We start from the raw sequence: 19,781 nt of genomic DNA, 5'->3' as shown, positions 1-19,781 counted from the left end.
GTAAAACGTTTAGAGCAATATGACGCTTTCAAAGAATGTACTATGAACAGGAAAAAATGCATGCATGACCAACACGGTCAAGTTAATATTTTTACAGATATTTAGGGAGCATACTTTTGATGTTCCAATGTGGGCTGGTATGTGCTTGTTTTTAAATTTCCAGGATTGTTTGACTATCTTTCAGTCCATCACACACACACACACACACACACACACACACACACACACACACACACACACACAACACACATATATATATATATATATATATATATATATATATATATATATATATATATATATATATATATATGTGTGTGTGTGTGTGTGTGGTGTGTGTGTGTGTGTGTGTGTGTATGTGTGATAGAGTTGAAAGATGGTCAAGCAATTCTGAAATTTAAGAACAAGCACATACCAGCCCCACATTGGAACATCCAAAAGCATATACTCCCTAAATATCTGTAAAAATATTAACTTGACCTTGTTGGTCATGCACGCATTTTTTCTGTTCCTAGTACATTCTTTGAAAGCGTCATATATATATATATATATATATATATATATATATATATATATATATATATATATATATATATATGTGTGTGTGTGTGTGTGTGTGTGTGTGTGTGTGTGTGTGCTACATTATCAAGATAGTGTGCATTGTATAGTTATTATGTTAAACACTGTAAACTTTAAATATTCTCTCTTTGAACTATTTGTAAGTTTTCCTTAATTTGACTATCCTCTGTATCATTCACTCTTCATTAACCTATACACATTTCATCCTCATTTGTATTTATTTTACTGTAATCTCCAGCAGGGGATAGAAAGTGAGTGAAAAACTAAATCTTATAATTTTCGGACCATTAGAGCAGGAAGAAAGAGCTAAACATCTTGATATAGCAAGACAAAGCACCCATTGGACTTTTGATTTGAAAATAATTTTTTTTTTGGTCGATGCAACCAGAAAAGTTTTATAGTGGAATAGTTTGCATAGCATTAATAAGATTGAAAACGTCCACCGTGGATTAGTTATGCTAAAACGAAGAAGAGCGAAGTTCCTTGCTTCCTCGCTAGATGTCATAACCGGTTCACTATTGTGAAAGGTGAAGCTGAGAAGTAAACATAACAGTCATGGTGTTGGAAAGTACTATTATATGGTAAGATAAATGTGATTTAAATATGATTATGAAGGTCAAAATGACATTTTTGTTAAGAAAATATGATGATCTTTTATGTGGTTGATTAACATTTACTCTGAGTGAGGAGAAAAGTGGTCAGAACGCCGTTCAAGAATGTGACGTTTCATGACAAGGCAAAATTGAACACTGGTGTGGAACAGGGATTGTCGGTAAAATTATATTATTCTTTTTTTCGGAATACCTGGTTAAGATATTTTTGTTCATTCATTTTCGTTTGCATTTATTAGAGAACTCGTATACTAATTGTTGATTTTTTAAAATCGAAACTAAATTTGGCTAGTTGTACCCGATGGTGGTTCTCAAGGGATTGTTTGGACCTAGCCTAGCCGATTTTGTCTAACCTACCGGCAAGCTAAACTAACACTACCGCATAGCCTAAGAGTCGCTAGTATCGTTAATTGGGTAATTTTACAGAATATTTCCGCACTGACTGCTAGGAACATATAACTGCGGATACGACATCCACTAGGCTAGTAGGGATTGGGGCGTCCAATGTATTTCGCCGTGTTTAGTACTGGCCCCTGGGGGTTAATTACAGTCGTCTGAATAAATATTACTTAAAATTCTTGTTCAGGAGGTAAAACTGCATAGAAAAACCACAACTGCCATAGTCTAGGCTGCCGCGGAATAGTACCCTAGATCTACCTTTAATTGTGATAACCAGGCAAACAAGTACCTGACGGGCATAGGCACAGACTTCAGTACCACCATGCTATTTATGGTAACGACTGACTGGCAACAAAGCGGCCACCTCTCTTGGAATGCAGCCACTTCCCAAAAAAGCCATTATTTTGTAATTTAGGAGAAAACTCTACTGACCTTGAGAGGAGTGTAAAGGTCTTGGTGTGCTGCGTGGATGGGCCACAACTCTTGACTGATGCTCATGGCAGCAAATTCAAGTAATTTTTTGGGAAGGTGACCTTGTTCCAGGATAGGGGCCGCTCAGTTGCATACTCTATGGAAAGCCCACCACATTCTGCTTCTTGGCTACATCAAGAAGAGAGTAGCTAGGGATCTCGGTACGCTGCTTGGATGGGCCACAATTTTTGACTGATGCTCATGGCAGTGAATTCAAGTACTTTTTCAGGAAACTGGCCTCGTTCCGGAAGAGGTGGCCGCTATGACACCGTTTGCTTGTTTACCCTATGGAAAACCCACCACATTCTGCTTCTCGTGGCCAGCCTATGCCCCTGCAGACTGGAATCTGCAAATTAATTTAATCTAAGCAATTAGACTACCCATGGTACCCTAGCTTATGTGTAAATAGCTAAGGCCATGGGTCACATAGGGTTAACGACCAGACAACGACATGTTCACTGGCAGAAAGACCACTTTTTTCCTTGATATTTATTTTGTGAACAACAGTACAATGAAATCTTTAAGCAGACCATTCAGAAGATTGAAGTTTCATTAAAAAGTAAGATAGCCTATAGGGTAAAATACTGCTGCGCGATCATTGATCCGAATAAAGACTACTTTTTTTAGTCTATTTTTAATTGGTGAAACAACAATACTTTTAAATATTTAAGCATACCATTCACAAGATTGAAGTTTCGTGAACAAAATGAGATATGTGAAACCCTCTTTCAAAGTAAAATAAGCATGTGAAGTCTTTGTAAAATAAGTGTTCAAAGCAGTTTTTAAATCCAATATGGTGGCTGGTGGCAGTTTGCTCAATTAGTTTTTGCATTGGCCATTAAGTCCTTCCCAGCGCTCACTTGAACAATATTTGTGTATATATGTGACTTTTATTGATATTACTCAAGATTACAGTTATGATCAGCGCGATAAAACTATATTTTTTCCTACACGTTATACAAACCCTCAGTCTTTTACATTAGGAATTACTTTAAATGTAGGCTGAAAATCAGTCACAGAAGAATAATATTCCACTTTGCCTTCGGCTGCCATATTGAACAGACGTGCTTTCGCTCTCTGTCCATTGTCGTACGAAGATCCAGAACTCTATGAGATCTATCCTTTTTATCTTTTTTGTTTATGATTGTGTGGTTTGTTTGCCTGTTTGTATTTTTTGCAATATGCAAACCCATGATTCAGATAAGCCAAATTGCCTCCCAATTCTCTCACTGAATTTGCCCTGAAGTGGGGGGCAAGAAGTGTGGTAGCTTCTGATCAAAACTTGATATGGACCCTCATGTCCTCGGTGTAAAGTGTCGGCGGAGCAGTGGGGGAAGGTACGAGGGGAGAAAGCGATCTTGGGGGAAGTCTTCCTTCCGTTCGTGACTAATCCCTCGTCTTCCTTCCTCCCACCACATAAGCTTCCTCGACTTGCTGTTTCCCCTTTTGGGGGAATGTTTCCTTCTGCTTCTTTGCTTGATTCGTTGAGGAGAAGAGTGGGGGAGGCATGCCGACTCTGAGTTGTACTCGTGGGCTTCTGCTTGCTCCGAAGAGGATCTTTTTCCTTTGGGACGGCTAGAACCTCCTTCCACTAACCCGTCTTTTACTCCCTCAGGTGTGTCTGTCTCTGCGATTGAGGACTTGCAGCGGGCTTGGCTGAAGTTGGGGTTGCCTGGTGTCCCGTCTCTACGGGCTGATGCATCATTTTGTTCATGAAACTTACCTGACAGATATATATATAGCTGTATTCTCTGAAGTCCGACAGAATTTTAAAATTCGCGGCACACGCAGTGAGCGGCCAGGTGGTAGTACCCATTCCCGCCGCTGGGAGGCGGATATCAGGAACCATTCCCATTTTCTATTCATATTTTTATACATTCAACTTCCCTGCCAGATATATACTTAGCTATAGACTCCGTCGTCTCCGACAGAATTTCAAATTTCGCGGCACACGCTACAGGTAGGTCAGGTGATCTACCGCCCTGCCCTGGGTGGCAGGACTAGGAACCATCCCCGTTTTCTAATCAGAATTCTTCTGTCGCCCGTACCATCAACATTGTTGTTGGTTCCTCTCGATTGGTTTTTCTTTTTTCACCGGCAATTGATCTTCTTGACCGACTTTTGGTGACGTATCTGGATTGTTGGATTGGCATACGCTTTTGTGGACTTGTTTTTGTGGACTTGATTTGGAATTTTCTTTAATAATGTCTGACTCTGGTATGGTTGTGAGACGTTGTGTGAATGTAGGCTGTAAGGTGAGGTTGCCGAAAGCTTCGGTAGACCCTCACACGGTATGCAAGAGGTGCAGGGAGTATGAATGTTCTTTTACTAATACTTGTAAGGAATGTGAGAACTTGAGTGAGAACGAATGGAAGAATCTAACTAATTATTTAAAAAGTTAGAAGAGAAAGAGTGAGGAAGGCTTCTCATAGAAGTTTAAGTAGTTCTAGATCTGAAACTAATTCCAAGCTTGGGATCTTCCCCAAGGGTAAGTATTGCTACTTCTCCTTCCATTGCAGCCCCTTCTCCTATTGCAGAACCTGTAGATCCAGCAAAAGAACTTGCGGATCTAAAAGCAGCCTTCAAGTTGATGGAAAACAAAATGGCTGCCATACAAGGTAATGCTAGTGATTTTTCAGTGGACAGTGATATGATTGTCCCCAGTGTAGTGGAGGGGGCATCTGGTCGGCTCAGCAACGCTCCTAGGTCTAGACCTCTTCCAAGCTCACAATGCCCAGAGGAGAAGGAATGTCGAAAGCGAAGGAGGTTGTGGAGAATCCCCACCGATCAGGTGTCCCTTCGGCGGTTTCTGTGACACCCCAGACTGCCAAGGACCGCTATTGTAAAAGCGTCCTACGTGAGTGTTTCTCGTCGTCGGGATCTTCATCACCGAGACGTGATTGGGAGAGATTCAGATCGATCTCGCCTCTCAAGAGGAGTTGGAAGGCTCCGAATATTGACTCGAGCCCTGAAAACTTCCCTGAGGGAGTCTCCATCGGGAGTGAAGAAGGCAAGAAGAGCCATTCTTTCAACTAGAGTGAGAAGGAGGCAGGAGGTGGAGGCTATGGACTCCTCCCCTCCTCCTTCCCCTCCTCCCGAAGAGGATAAAGAGGAGGCTACAAAGAGGTTCATGATGGCGATGCAGGAACAGATTTCGTCGTTTGTAGGAGTCCTGTCAAAGGAGCCTCCTAGAAGGAAAGACACTTCCCTTCCTATTAAAAGATCCTCCAGGCGTATGGAGGTATCTGCCTCCAGGATCGATACTCCTACTCGAGGTTGAGGTTTCCGGTACGAACCTGGATGAAACGCTCAGACGTCTGGCACCGGCCAGGAGTGAGAGCACCCAGGAGGCAGGAGCAAGAGCCAGGAGTGAGGATCAACCAGGAGGCAGGAGCCCAGAGCCAGGAGTGTAGAGGCATCCAGGCAAGAGGCAGGAGCCAGGAGGCAAGAGCCAGGAGGCAAGAGGCAGGAGCCAAGAGGCAGGAGCCAGGAGCCAAGAGGCAGGAGTCAGGAGGCAGGAGCCAGGAGTCCGGAGTCAGGAGTCAGGAGTCCGGAGTCAGGAGGCAGGAGTCCGGAGTCAGGAGGCAGGAGTCCGGAGTCAGGAGGCAGGAGTCCGGAGTCAGGAGGCAGGAGTCAGGAGGCAAGAGTCAAGAGCCAGGAGAACCAAGAGTCGGGGACTCGTTCCTGGAGTTATGACTCTTCTCCAAATAGGAGCTCCTCTCCTTCAGAACATAGGAGTCTTTGGAAGGACTCTCCCTCCAAACGTGAACTTTCTCCTTCGTCTGATCGAGGGTTAGACGAGTTGTCTGATGACGAACCTCCTGCTAATGAGGGACTTTCTAGTTATAAAGTCTTAGCCTCATTACTACTTCAAGAGTTTGGAGATTCTCTTAGTCCGGCGGCTCCTCCTTCTCCTCGTTCGCTCTTTTCGAGCTCAGCTACGGCAAAATCGTCGGCCTTTTTAAAAATGAAGCCTGCGATATCTATGAAGAAGGCACTCCATTCTTTAGATTCTTGGATGGACAGAAGAAGGAGTTAGGAAAGACGGTATTCTGCATGCCTCCTTCCAGATTGCACGGGAAGAGAGGTATTTGGTATGGGACAGGAGAGACTCTGGGTCATTTCTCTACCTGCCGTCTGCAGATGCCGACTTTTCCAATTTAGTGGAGGCCTCTAGACGTCACTCCTTAGGATCGGTCAGAGCGACGTGGAGCACTTCAGAGTTTGAACCACTTTCTAAGGGACTTTTTGTCACTTTAGAGGTGTTCAATTTTCTGGATTGGTCACATCGGAGTTCTGGCCAACAAATCTAAGGATCCGGAGTTTCTGAAAAACCCAGAAATTCTCCATAGCGTCCTGTCCTGCATGGACAAGGCCAAGTACAGGACGGTTCGGGTGAAGTGGCTTCCCTTTTTGGTGTGGCTCTCCTGTGAAAAGATCAGTTTATGGATCCCTATTATCGAAAGGGGTTTCTCCGAGCCAGAGGACTGCCTTACTGTTCGCTCCTCTATCAGATCATCTGTTTCCTTCTCAGTTAGTGAAGGATATATCTCGCTCGCTAACTGAGAAGGCGACACAAGACCTACTAACGCAACGTCCAAGAAAGGACGCCCTGTAGTGTCGACGGTTAAGAAGGAATCTCGTCCTCCTCAGCAGCCCTTTTCGTGGAGGTGCAGCGGCTCGTCCCCCCTGCCAGAAAGAAGAGCTCTGAAAAGAGAGGAAGGTCTTCATTTAGACCCTTCAATCAATCAAAGTGACTTGTTGCTTCCTCCAACGCACCAGTGGGCGCCAGACTCCTGAACTTTGCAGGAGTATGGGCAAAAAGGGGAGCCGACCCTTGGTCATGTCTGTCCTGAAATAGAAGGGATATGTAATCCCCTTCGACGACAGCCCGCCCCTAACATCTACGCCTCGGGGAACTGTCAGCGAGGTACAGAGACCCGTTAATGAGAAAGACTCTCCTTCAAATGGTGGAGCAAATGTGGGAAAAAGATGGCCATCGAACTTGTGCAGGATCCACACTCCCCGGGATTTTACAATCGCCTTTTTCTAGTACCAAAGGCATCGGGGGGGGGTGGAGGCCAGTTCTGGACGTAAGCGCTCTGAATCGCTTCGTACAGAAAAAGAAGTTTCGCATGGAAACGTCCGCCTCTGTAATGTCGGCTCTTCGTCCAGGAGATTGGATGGTCTCTCTGGACCTGCAAGACGCATATTTCCACGTTCCCATTCACCATTTGTCAAAGAAATATCTTCGCTTTGTAATAGGAGACAAGATCTTTCAGTTTCGGGCTCTGTGCTTCGGTCTGTCTACAGCCCCACAAGTATTCACCAACCTGATGGCGAAATGTAGCAAGATGGCTTCACCTAGAGGGGATAAACATCTCCCTCTACTTGGACGACTGGCTGATCAGGGCCCAAGTCGAAGATCTTCAGTGCTTGGAGGACTTAGAAGTAACAAGGAACATGATATATTCGCTAGGGTTTGCTCGTCAACCTCAGGAAGTGTCCAACTGATCCCCAGCCAGAACTTGTCTATCTGGGGATTCAGATGGATTCTCGGGGTTTTCGGGTATATCCTTCGCGAGAAAGAATCGCTCGAGGTTTGTCGAGAATCTCGAGCTTCTTAGAGAGAAAGAACAGCTCAGCGAGGGATTACCTGAGCCTTTTAGGGACCCTCCCTGTCCTCATTGGAAAGTTCTTCTCGCTAGGGAGACTTCACCTTCGCCCTCTTCAGTTTTTCCTCAAAGAGGTGTGGAGTTGGAAGACGGGTCAACTCTCGGACATCTTCCAACTTCCACAAGATGTAAAAGATCATCTGAAGTGGTGGATCCCTCCACTTCAAAAGAACGAAGGCGTATCGCTTGCTCTGCAGAACCCAGACCAAGTGTTATTTACCGACGCTTCGGAGTCGGGATGGGGAGCGACGCTAGGATGCAGGGATGTGTCAGGCACCTGGACAAAGGAACAGGTGTACTGGCACATCAATTGCAAGGAACTTGTGGCCATACACCTAGCCTTAAAGTTCTTCGAAGAGATAGTCAGAGACGGGGTGATACAGATAAACTCGGACAACACCTTGATGTTAAATGTTTCTCCTAGCACCCTCATATCATCATTATTGAATTCACAGCCATTGTCTGTTAGAATTTTTTCGGTGCACCAAAAAATACTAATCCACTTTTTAAATAACTCACTCACAATGGTTGTTCCACGCTTGTCACTAATGACTGTGGCAGCACCGTATGGTTGCCCATGTCCATGATCACCAACAAATATTCTTTCCCAAAATCTTTAAATCCATTGCAATAGCTTCATTAAACTTACTCGCCATGGGGATGCACACAACAGGACGTGGTCTGGCCTTCTTTAGCTTGTGACACACTTCACACACTGTTTACTTTTTCAATGGCTTTTTTTTTAATTTCAAATTATTAATGCCAGCATCTTTGTTCACAAGTTTAATTAACCTTGAAGCTGTAGGATGGCCAAACTGTTTGTGTAGTTTCAAAGCAGTCTTTCTCACATCATCGCTTCCCCACAGTGTTGCCAGCGCTATGGTTTGGCAACACTCTCCTAGTCAAGCTGACACCGGCATTAATAATGACCCGATGACGATGTCTTCAAATCAATCAATTTCCCACACACATTTACCTGATCTGTTCCAAAGTTTATGATCATTTTAGCCTTCTTCATTGAGCGTTTACCAATCAACAATAGTGGTATGTTACACTCACCACGTCTGTAGTCACGGTAGCGCTGATTCCGCCAATAGAGCAAGGAAGACAAAACACGTTTGATGGAAGACACTGTATTCACCACTTGCAAACGTGAATGTGGATGATGATTCATTTTCCACAATCTTTTTACGTTCATAATCGCTTAAACCACAAACAAAATTACTCAACCAGTCAACTCCACACACCGTAGTTGAGCAACCTGAGTCCAATAACGCACATCCCTTGGCCTCATCTACAAGCTTATTAAGTTTTCCTTCCTTATCGCCATTTTCCTGTGTACCCAACAAACAGGGACAAGTGAACACTTTCACTGTTTGTTTCCGAAGATTTTTCACCTTTTTCGTTGCCTTCCGAACCTCCGGAATTTTCGTACGCATCTGGACAGTAACGAGCCCAATGGAATCGGGAATCACATATTACACACCTTGACACCTTGCCATCTGGACCAATTGGGTTTTGTTTTCCTCCGTGATTGTCCTCTTGTTTCTGAATGTGACCATCCTCCACGGCCTCTCACTGCACCACCCTCACCACGTAGTCTGGCTCTCCACGCTGGTACCCTAACATACAGAGCACTCTCTGGTGTTTCTGCAGTGCCACCCTCGTCCTTAGTCATGAAGACCGGCTCACTCTTTATCTCAGTGACTGGTTTTGTTAATTCCTGCACACCCTTACTATCTTTTTTCTCGATGTTGCCAGAAAAACACTCTGTTTAACGTAGATTTCATATTATCATACGATACCTCTGCGATTGCTGACATCACTAGTTGCTGCTCACTGTCACTTAAACCACATGATGCAAGAAGCATAAACGCCATTACGGGATCAGGTAGTTCCATTTCTTGTTTCTTGAACTTAAAGTAGTGTGCTCAAACTCAGAAACAAACTTCCTTATTTCCGTATTCTCTGATCTTCTGAGATTATACAACTCTTGAAAGGCCGTAAACTGCCGACGCCCTTTTTCAGCAAGAAACAAACTGTCAAGTTTTTCTATGATAGTTTTCACACCATTTTCTTTTTTTAGATCGCTTGTCTCCAGTTCCGAGGTTGCCACTCTGGCGCGCCCTTCCAAGGACAGGTGTATAGCTAGTGCTTGTTTGCTCTTCGGCAGTTCGGTCAGTTCACACCATATGTCTATGTCCTTCTTCCAGCTTTCATATGCGCTTTCATCACTGAACTTAGGTGGCCACTTGCTTGACGCCATTATGATCTCTCCACACAGCTCTGCTACAGTGTTAAACGCAAAAATCTATCCAACTCAATCTTACTAACTCGCTGTTCCTAGAAGACTGCCGCAGGTCCAATCATTCACGGCCTACATTCCTTGTGATGACGTCATGGCAATGTCACGTGACGTACCACGTGATACATGCGCACAGATTGTATAACAATATACATATACAAAATTAAATCTTTTATTTAGCTGCATATCTACGTTATATGCAGAAACACTAACAGTCATGTTACAATAAAGTTTTATACATTCTTTTACCTGACAGATATATACGATTAATGGCCCACCCAGCCTCCCGCAGGAGACAGGTGGGAGAGAAGAATTCTGATTAGAAAAACGGGGATGGTTCCTAGTCCTGCCACCCAGGGCAGGGCGGTAGATCACCTGACCTACCTGTAGCGTGTGCCGCGAAATTTGAAATTCTGTCGGAGACGACGGAGTCTATAGCTAAGTATATATCTGTCAGGTAAGTATGTATAAAACTTTATTGTAACATGACAATATCATATTTTTAAGCTTCTAGCTCCTCGGACATGAAGCGCCTGAAACAAGGCTCGAGGCGCCTGAAGAGCCTGGAACGAGGCGCAAAGCGTCTGAAGAGCCTGAAATGAGGCGCAAAGCGCCTGAAGAGGCTGAAATGAGGCTCAAAGCGCCTAAAGAGCCTGAAATGAGGCTCAAAGCGCCTAAAGAGCCTGAATCGAGGCGCAAAGCGCCTGAAGAGCCTGAAGAGGGAGAAAAAAGAAAAAAACGTCGGAGGCTCCTCAAAGGAGTCGCAAATCGCCTGAAGCTCCTGAAAACAGGCTCGGAGTGCCTGAAAGCGCCTGAAACGAGGCGAAAAGCGCCTGGAGCCGCTTGAAAGCGCCTGTGAACAACGGCTAAAAGCGCCTGAGGCGCCTTGAAATGAGGTGCAAAGCGCCTGGAGCGCCTGAAACGATGAAAGCGCAAGGCTTCTGAAGCGCCTCAGATGAGGCGCAAAGCGCCTGAAAGCCTGAAGCGCCTGAAACGAGGAGCAAAGCGCCTGAGATGAGGCGCTAAGCGCCTGAAGCTATAAACCAGGATCTTCATCGTATATTGGAGTTAGATCCTGATTCTGCGTAAGGTGAAAGACATTCGAGGATTTTCTCCTGATAAGGACGGGAGTTGTTGCACAGGCGGCCGTCGCCCTTCTCTGGATAGTCTTAATGCAAGTAATGGCAAGAGCAAAGAATAGGTTTTTTTTTTTTTTCCTGCGGGGACTCCAAGATGTCGCACAGGCGGCCTTAGCCCTTGTCAGGTTAGAATCGGTACTGCTAAAAGCCTTCACCTACGAAGGAGGCGCTCTCTCCGGTTGCTCATTCTTCTCCCAACTTGATGGACAAGAAATGGAAGATAGATCGGAATTGGAAGCCAATAAGGGAGCAGGTCTCTCAGTTTATAAGACCTTAGCGACCTTTTTTTATTGAAAAATTAGTTCATTACTAATAAGACGATATTAAAATCTTCCTCCTTCTAAAATATGCAACCAACCATTTACAGAAAGAGTGGCAATCGTTTGCAAATTGAACAAGGTTGTACGAGCTCTCATTCATTGATTAGAGGCTCTTCCAGATAATAGAGGCGTAGAATACGGCCTTATCTCCAAGAGAATAAAAATTTGAGGGATTCTCTTCGATCCAGAGAGTTTTCATTGCGATCTCTTTCGACTAATGCTAATTCGTGTTTATTGACGAAAAGAACGGAGAGGGCAAAATTTCCATTCTCTCTCCGCATCGGAGAGGAAAGAATGTAGAAGGAAGACTTGCTGCATACGACTGCTGAATGACAAGTCCCATATTACGCATACCATAGTTGCCTTTGTGGTTCGCTACGAAATTATCTATATCCTTACAGGATTTTGCCTGGTGTAAGGACTTCGCTTAAAAAGTTTGTTACGACAATACCTACTCAGCTTCGGTATTTAACAAAGGTTGTTTGGGCTAAATTGGCATTAGAGAGCTTCCTTAGGCTCGGGAATAATTTTATTATATTCCTTCATTAAAATGAAGTAACTGGCAACTCACGATGATGCAGCCAGGCAGCGAGCGAGACGGCCGGGCTGTCATTGTAAGCGTAAGGCCAATACAGTACCATCCAGGTCTCGGTCATTACCAGTTGGTTGCATCTCTCTCTCCAACGGGATCGAATGGTTACCGTATATTCCCCCTACAATCATGGACTTAGTCTCGAATGGAGGGGATAGTTAAGCTAACATAAATAAAATATTGTCTGCCTTTTGCTAAGAAGCTTTCAATAAAAAAGATATTATAACCTTTCAATGCTGTTTACCGTAGGGAACATTATTAAAGGATTCTAACACAGCAGAACATTATATTATATAATGCTCTCATGCTTACGAAAGCATGGCTTATTAGAATACATGCTTAGTGAGAAGATGGATGTAGTAGAGAATTCACTTTAAGACTAACGGTATGGTCAAGTCTTTCGAGAAACGCACACAACCTTTTTAGAATCAAGATATTGCTCAAGAGAAGATGGTATGAGTGAATGGGAAACATTCTCTTCTTGGCAGAAATGGTTTCCCTAATAGAATAATACTACGTATATAAGAGTTTTTTTCCTACTCAAAAAACGGATTAACATGTGTAAGGATGTCGGGTACCATAAAGGCACAGATGTTCTGGTACATAACATAAAGAGTATTAGAAGAAAGCGCCGGTCTGAAGCGCCAACCTGGCACAATGAGCCAAGAGCACCAGCCAAGATATTTTCTCAGTTTTAGCGAGTTATTAAACATAAGAGTCCAGTAGCCTCTCAGACAGCACGCTCGGTAACGGCAAGATTCGTTCCTGATTTCGTTACATTTAATCACTTAGGCCAATTCACGACTCTCTCATATCGCAAAGAGCATTGAGAATCTCTTTTTTTTCGCTCCTGTTCGCGTTAACAAAGAGAACCTATTTGGAAAAAGAGGTTCGATGCAAGTTTTGCATGTCCGTGAGAACCTTCTCGATCAACAATAATAACTGTTCATCATATGTCTAACATTTATTGCAAAGAGTTGTGAGAACCTACGGAAAGTCTTCTTCATAGATCTCTTAGCAAGGTAGAGACGAACAGGCTTCCTATAGAATGCTTCCTTTTTCCTCGAACCAAGAGAGGTAGCAATATACGCCATCTTTATTTATAGAAAGGGGAATACTATAGTCTTTTTTTCCCCTAAATATAAATATAAATATAAATTCTTTACAGAATTTAAGATAAAAGGCGTTCAAGAAAGAGAGGATAATACTTTATGCTCATTTTGGCTTTAGAGAGGTTGGATTCACAGAGGTCACGTTCTTTACAGCATGTTTTGGAAGTCTTTCCAAGAGAGTCTGGATATTCTATCAGCATCTATTATTAAATGGACCTTAACAACCTCTCCACTCTGAGTCTGTCTGCCATGCAGACTGACCAGAACTGGACATAAAAGAGAGGATTTTGTCAAGGTAGATGACAATAGTCATGGCCTAGACATAGAATTGCTGCAGATCGTGCTAGAGGGAATGAGGAAACTGTCCTCTTCCGATACCTCTGTGAACCACATAGCGGGTTTTTCTTCCCTTTCAGAGGGAAGAATCACCTTTGTATATATCTGCTATCAAACAACGCAGTAAAAGGCTATACTCTGTCTCTACAAAGGGAATTGGAGATAGCAGAGGATTAAGATCTTCGGGATCTTATACGATATATACCTTAATATGACGAGTAGGATATCATGTACTTCTAATGGGATTTTTTTTTTTTTTGTGCCACAGATTCCATGTTCCGACAAGATGGAACTGCTCCTCATCAAACTTCTTTGAGAAATTTTTATGAGGGAATTCTTTGTTTCTCTGGGTCCTAAACGACCAAGAAGACAAGTGAATTTTTTGAGCATTGGAATCTCGCATCAGATTCTATGGAGACTAGACAATGGGTTCTTGCCAGCATAGTATGTCTAGCAAAAGAACTGAAACCCCCTATTCCTGATTCAATGTTTTCAGATAGAGGTTTCGTTGTCCAGGCAGAGTACTTACGTTTTCATCTACAGTATGTGGTTCAAACGTTTGCCTACAGAGTCTTTGGTATGCGATGACGGCTCGAAATGCTTCCCCAGAAGGTGTTCAGAGGGATACAATAAAGAGCTAGAAATCAGGAGTACTCCAATTCAGCTCGGAGTCTCCTTCGACTTCCAGGCTTCTTCCCTTGTAAGAAGAGATCTCGTGAGCAGAAGGTATTCAAGAAGGACCCTCCTCGGAGGAAGACTCTTACTCTTGTACGGTTAAATATCCTATGGTCTACTGGATGTAGCTGATTAACAATCACCTCCCCTTACCGGAGAGACCAAAAGCTCAAAGTGAAAGAATTTCTTCCACCCTTCTCCAGTCTCCTGATAACGATTGTGGATGTTAAGGACTTTCGGACAATGTAGCGCCAATCAGGCGCCAAAATACCAGAACAGGCGTAAAGACGCCAGAGGAAGACAGTCCAAATAAGCACTGTCATTGTCTGATGAGGAGAAGGAAGGAGCGTGCCTTCAGCCTGGCGCAGATGCGCTAGAGGCAAATAAATCGGCAAAAAGTGTCCGATGTGGGCATCGCCAGTTTTTCCTCGAGACTCTTTAACAAGCTCGAAGCTCCAGCAAGTGGGAGAAGTCAGCAGGCGCCAGGCGCGAGGCTCCAGGCAGGCGCTAGCCAGGCGCCAGGCAAGCAACATGCGCCAGCCAAGCGCGAGGCGTCAGACAGGCGCGGGCGCCAGCCAGGCGCGGAGGCGCCAGCCAGGCACAAGCCAGCTCTAGGCTTCATCCAGAAAGAGATCAAATTTCAAAGAAAGCCTGGTCTTGCTTTGGAAACAGTGTGATCTCTAAGCACTTCTTAAGTAACTTGATGATCCTTCAAACAGCTGTGAATTAAAAGCGCTTGAAGTGCGAGCTTTTAACAATTCTTGTTCTTTCCATAACAATATGTCCGTGAGAGACATATTAGCTGTAATTACGGGAGATGCAACTCTGTGTTGTCTTCTCTTTGCACGAAGGAGGTCAAGTTGACCTATGAGAGATCCTTCTCTCTTGGTTACGTGTCTACGGATACGTTGCTGGGATAGGGAGCCGACACTGATCCTTAAACTAGTGAGTTAAAAAAATTTTATTTTAACATAAGTATACTATTTTCTTTGGGTTATTTGAAATGAGTTTGGGGATAGCTCTTTTCAAATTAAGCACTAACCCTCGTGTTAGGATCAGGTGATCGGGATCGGTGTTGTGCTCCTTAATTATGCCAGTAGGCATAGGTGTTTTGTCATGTAAGTGGATAGGACCCCTTTGACAAATACCATTAGATTCTGTCAAGTAAGTGGATAAGACCCCATGACAGATCTACAAGAACGCTTAGCCATAGGTCACATCCTCGCTGAGGCTCTTGAGACGAAGCAGACTCCTAGCAATAGCTAGGAGGTCAAACCCTTCGTCTAAACACATAGGAACCAAGGGTTTTATTTATTTATTACCTACAACGTATGTTGTTTACCTGTCTAATCAGTAATTAGCTGTCTCTTACCCACCGCCAAAGGTGCCAATCAGCTAAGTATATATCTGACAGGGAAGTTGAATGTATGAAAATGATATTGTTATTGTACAATAAAGTTTCATACATACTTACCTGGCAGATATATACGATTGAATGCCCACCCACCAGCCTCCCCTCAGGAGACAGGTGGAAGAGAAAAATCTGTCCTTAGAAGTAATAGTTCCTATTCCTGCCACCCAGCGGCAGGCCGGTAGATCACCTGACCTACCTACCTGTAGCGTGTGCCGCGAAATTCGAATTTCTATCGGGGACGACGGAGTCTATAGCTAAGTATATATCTGCCAGGTAAGTATGTATGAAACTTTATTGTACAATAACAATATCATCTTTACCTACAAGCAAGATTCTCCAGTCTCTTCAGCAGCAACTTCGAGATGTTTTTTCTTCGAGAGAGACTGTTCCACGTCGCCGTAAGAAGGATGACAATCTTCCTGTGAAGAGGTCGAGGGCGTTCTCCCTCTCCCTCTCCTCGCTCGTCTCTCTCTCCGTTTGAGTCTCCCTCTAGAGTTCGTTCTGCTCCCCAGCAACTTTCTAGAGGAGGCGAGAAATTCGTTTTCTCGCTCTCGTGAAGCGGTGTTTCCGCTGCTACGAAACTTGTGATAAGAAGCGCGTTTCTTTAGATGCCGAGCGCGCTTCTGTGAAAGTCAAGCGCGCTTTAGTGGACGCCGAGCGTGATTCGGTGCAAGGTAAGCGAGCGCCAGTCACTCAGCGCGTTTAGTGGACGCTCGGCGCGCACCAGTGGACGCTCAGCGCGCGCCCAATGGACGCCAGGTGTACACCTGTTGCGGTCGAGCGCACTTCATCGGCCGCCAGTAGATTGGCTTCGGACGGCCGCGCGCGCCTACGGACGGTCAGTTTACCACCTCCGCAAGCGCAAGCGGAAGCGGGAACTCCTTCCTGTTCGCCGCTCTTTCTCTTTTGAGAAAGCTCGTGACTCTTCTTTACTTCCTCCGACTTCTCCAGTGTCTGAAGAGGAAATTAGTGACGCTTTCGTCGAACTGGACGAAGAACAGCAGTTGGCTCCAGTTTCGACGGACTACAAGGTGTGACTCGTTTGTTTGCTACAGTCAGTCTTTGCAGACACTTTCCAACCTGAAGCTCACGTACTCCTCCCTCTCAGTTTTCGTCATCCAAAGCTACTAAGATCTCGGGCTTGTGAAAATGAAGAAGTCGCTTTCATACGAAGCAAGCTTTTCGAAAGGTCCATGATTGGATGGAAAAGAGGAAAGCTCAGGCAAGACTTCTTTCGCTTTACCACCTTCAAGACTTTGTGCAAAGCTGGTATGTGGTATGAGACGGGAGAGAAAAAACGTCGGAGTTAAGCTTCCAGCCTCAGCTCAAGGAGACTTTGGTAGTATTGTGGATGCCGCCAGAAGATCTTTTCTGTCTTCTCTAAGGTCTCTTGGACGCATAGTGTTAGACTTTCACCTTAAAGGCCTCTTCAGGACACTAGAGGTCTTTAATTTTCTTCTTGACTGGTGCCTAGGAGTATTGGATGCCAGGTCCAGGAGTTCTGAGTCCATCAGTCTGGGGAGCTGGTCCAGTGTATTGTCTTGCAGGACAAGGCCGTCAGGGATGGTTCTGAGGAATTGGCATGCTCATTTCAGCACGGGACTGCTTAAGAAGAGAGCACTTTTTGCAATTTTACTGCAAAGTCGGTCTCACCAGCGCAAAAAGCGGATCTTCTTTTCGCTCCTTTCTCAGAACATCTCTTCCCCCAGTCTATGGTAAAGGACATAGCTGCCAGTCTCCAGGAGAAGCAACCCAAGACCTTCTGGCACAGTCTTCTAGGAAGCCTACTACTACTTCGTCTTCTGGGTCCTCTGCTTTGAAGAAATCGAAGCCCTTTCGATCTGCTTCTTCCTCCGCAGCCAGCCCCTCGAGGAAGAGGCTCTTCAGAGGCAAGACTCCCGCTCCTCCTCCTAAGAGCAAGAAGTGAGAGGGAAGTCCTTCAGCCACCGGTAGGAGCCAGGCTTCTACATTTTGCGAAAGCTTGGGAAGAGAGAGGTGCCGACGCTTGGTCTCTGGACATCGTCAAGAAGGGGTACAGAATTCCTTTCCTGATGTTACCCCCGCTGTCTTCGACACCAAAGGATTTGTCTCCTTCGTATCAGGGAGAAAAGCAGAAAGTGCTTCACGATCTACTAGATCAAATGATCGAGAAGCAGGCGGTGGAACAGGTCTTCGACCGAGTTCTCCGGGGGTTTTACAACCGTCTGTTCCTAGTGCCGAAGCAGTCAGGGGGGTGGCTGCGTTCGTTCGGATGTCAGCAGTCTAAATGCTTCGTTACCAAGCAGAAGTTCAAGTGGGAGGACACCTCAATCCGTGCTTGCAGCCTTAAGACCGGGGATTGGATGGTCTCTTTAGACCTTCAGGACGCATACTTTCACGTCCCCATCCATCCCCGATCAAGGAAATACCTGCGGTTTGTCCTGAAAGGGAAGATTTTTCCAATTCAGGGCACTCTGCTTCGGTCTCAGCACGGCGCCGATGGTGTTTCACCGTTCTTATGAAGAACGTTGCGAGGTGGCTCCATCTCTCTCTACCCTAGACGACTGGCTTATTCGAGCCTCATCGCAAGACCGGTGTCTGAAGGACCTTCACACGACTCTGTCGTTAGCGAGGTCCCTGGACTTCTGGTGAATCTCGAAAAGTCGCATCTGACTCCTTCTCAATCCTTAGTCTATCTGGGGATTCAGATGGACTCAGTGGCTTTTCGGGCTTTCCGTCCCAGGGGCGACAACTTCAATGCCTGGACAAAGTGTCGGCCTTTCTAGGGAAGGAACATGCTCGGTGAGGGAATGGATGAGTCTGCTGGGGACCATTTCCTCACTGGAGAAGTTTGTTTCTCTGGGAAGGTTGCACCTCCGACCACTTCAGTTCTTCCTCTCAAAGCAATTGGTCACGCAAACAGGATCTAGAAGAGGTCTTGTTTTTGACGGAAGAAGTGAAAAAGCACCTCAAATGGTGGTTGGATCAAAGAAGCTTGCGGAAGGAACTTTCGCTCAAGCTTCGGAACCCGACTAGTGTTGTTCTCCGACGCGTCCTCCACGGGTTGGGGAGCAACACTGGGAGGAGAGAAGTGTCAGGCACCTGGAGAGGGGAAACAGGTGTCCTGGCACATCAATCTAAAAGAACTTTCAGCGGTTTACCTTGCTCTAAGGTTCTTCCAAGAGGAAGTCTCCAACAAAGTGGTTCAGATAAAACTCGGACAACACAGCCTTGGCATACCTCAGGAAACAGGGGGGAAACTCACTCTCCTTCTCTGTTCGCCATCGCGAAAAATATCCTGATTTGGGCGAAGTCGCAAAACGTCACGATTCTGACAAGATTTGTGTCAGGCGTGGAAAACGTGCGAGCGGACCTTCTCAGTCGCAAGGACAGCTTCTAAAGCTTCGACGGAACGGAAGGACCCTTCATCAGGAAGTATGCCAGGCGCTATGGAAGCTGTGGGGACGTCCTCATGTGGACGTTTTCGCAACTTCCCGAACGAACGAGACTTCCGCTGTATTGCTCCCCAGTTCTGGACCCGGGAGCAGTGGCAGTAGACGCCCTACTGTGGAATTGGTCGGGACTAGACATTTACGCTTTTCCCCATTCAAAATCCTCGGGGAAGTAATGAGGAAGTTCGCTGCATCAGAAGGAGCGAGAATGACCCTCATCGCGCCCCTTATGGCCAGCGGTCGACTGGTTCACGGAGGTGATGTCCTTCCTAGTAGACTTTCCAAGGACTCTGCCCCTAAGGAAAGATTCTACTCAGACAGCCCCACTTCGAGAGGTACCACAAAAAACCTCCCCGCTCTGAGTCTGACTGCATTCAGACTATCAAGAAGTTGGCCAGAGCGAGGGGTTTTTCAAGACCTGTGGCAACGGCGATTGCCACCGCAAGGAGGCCCTCCTCAATCGCAGTTTACCAATCAAAGTGGGCTGTTTTAGAAGTTGGTGCAGAAGGAAGGGCATTTCCTCCTCCTCAACCTCTGTGAGCCAGATAGCAGATTTCCTTCTTCACCTTTAGGAAAGAAGCGAAACTAGCCGTTCCCACGATTAAAGGCTAACAGAAGCGTGCTTTCTGTGGTCTTCAGGCATAGAGGACTTGACATTAGCGAATGATAGAGACATTCATGATCTCATTAGATCATTTGAGACTGTGAAAGTTCTCCAAAAC

The 19,781-nt window shown here is 45.3% G+C and overlaps 1 protein-coding gene across 1 annotated transcript in view; it reads left to right on the top strand.

Annotated features, from left to right (window-relative positions):
• Positions 1-1,017: 1,017 nt before the first annotated feature.
• LOC135198801 (26S proteasome non-ATPase regulatory subunit 4-like) overlaps positions 1,018-19,781 on the top strand; it is an 88,327-nt gene continuing 69,563 nt past the window's right edge. Inside the window, exon 1 of the mRNA XM_064226759.1 lies at positions 1,018-1,160. Coding sequence (XP_064082829.1) covers positions 1,135-1,160 — 26 coding nt within the window. The 5' untranslated portion in view covers positions 1,018-1,134. The remainder of the gene's footprint in view (positions 1,161-19,781) is intronic.

This window comes from Macrobrachium nipponense, chromosome 22 (genome assembly GCF_015104395.2).
Source record: "Macrobrachium nipponense isolate FS-2020 chromosome 22, ASM1510439v2, whole genome shotgun sequence".
Lineage (NCBI taxonomy): Eukaryota > Metazoa > Arthropoda > Malacostraca > Decapoda > Palaemonidae > Macrobrachium > Macrobrachium nipponense.
Note: the sequence above shows the minus strand (reverse complement) of the source record. Positions and strands in the feature narration are given on the sequence as shown.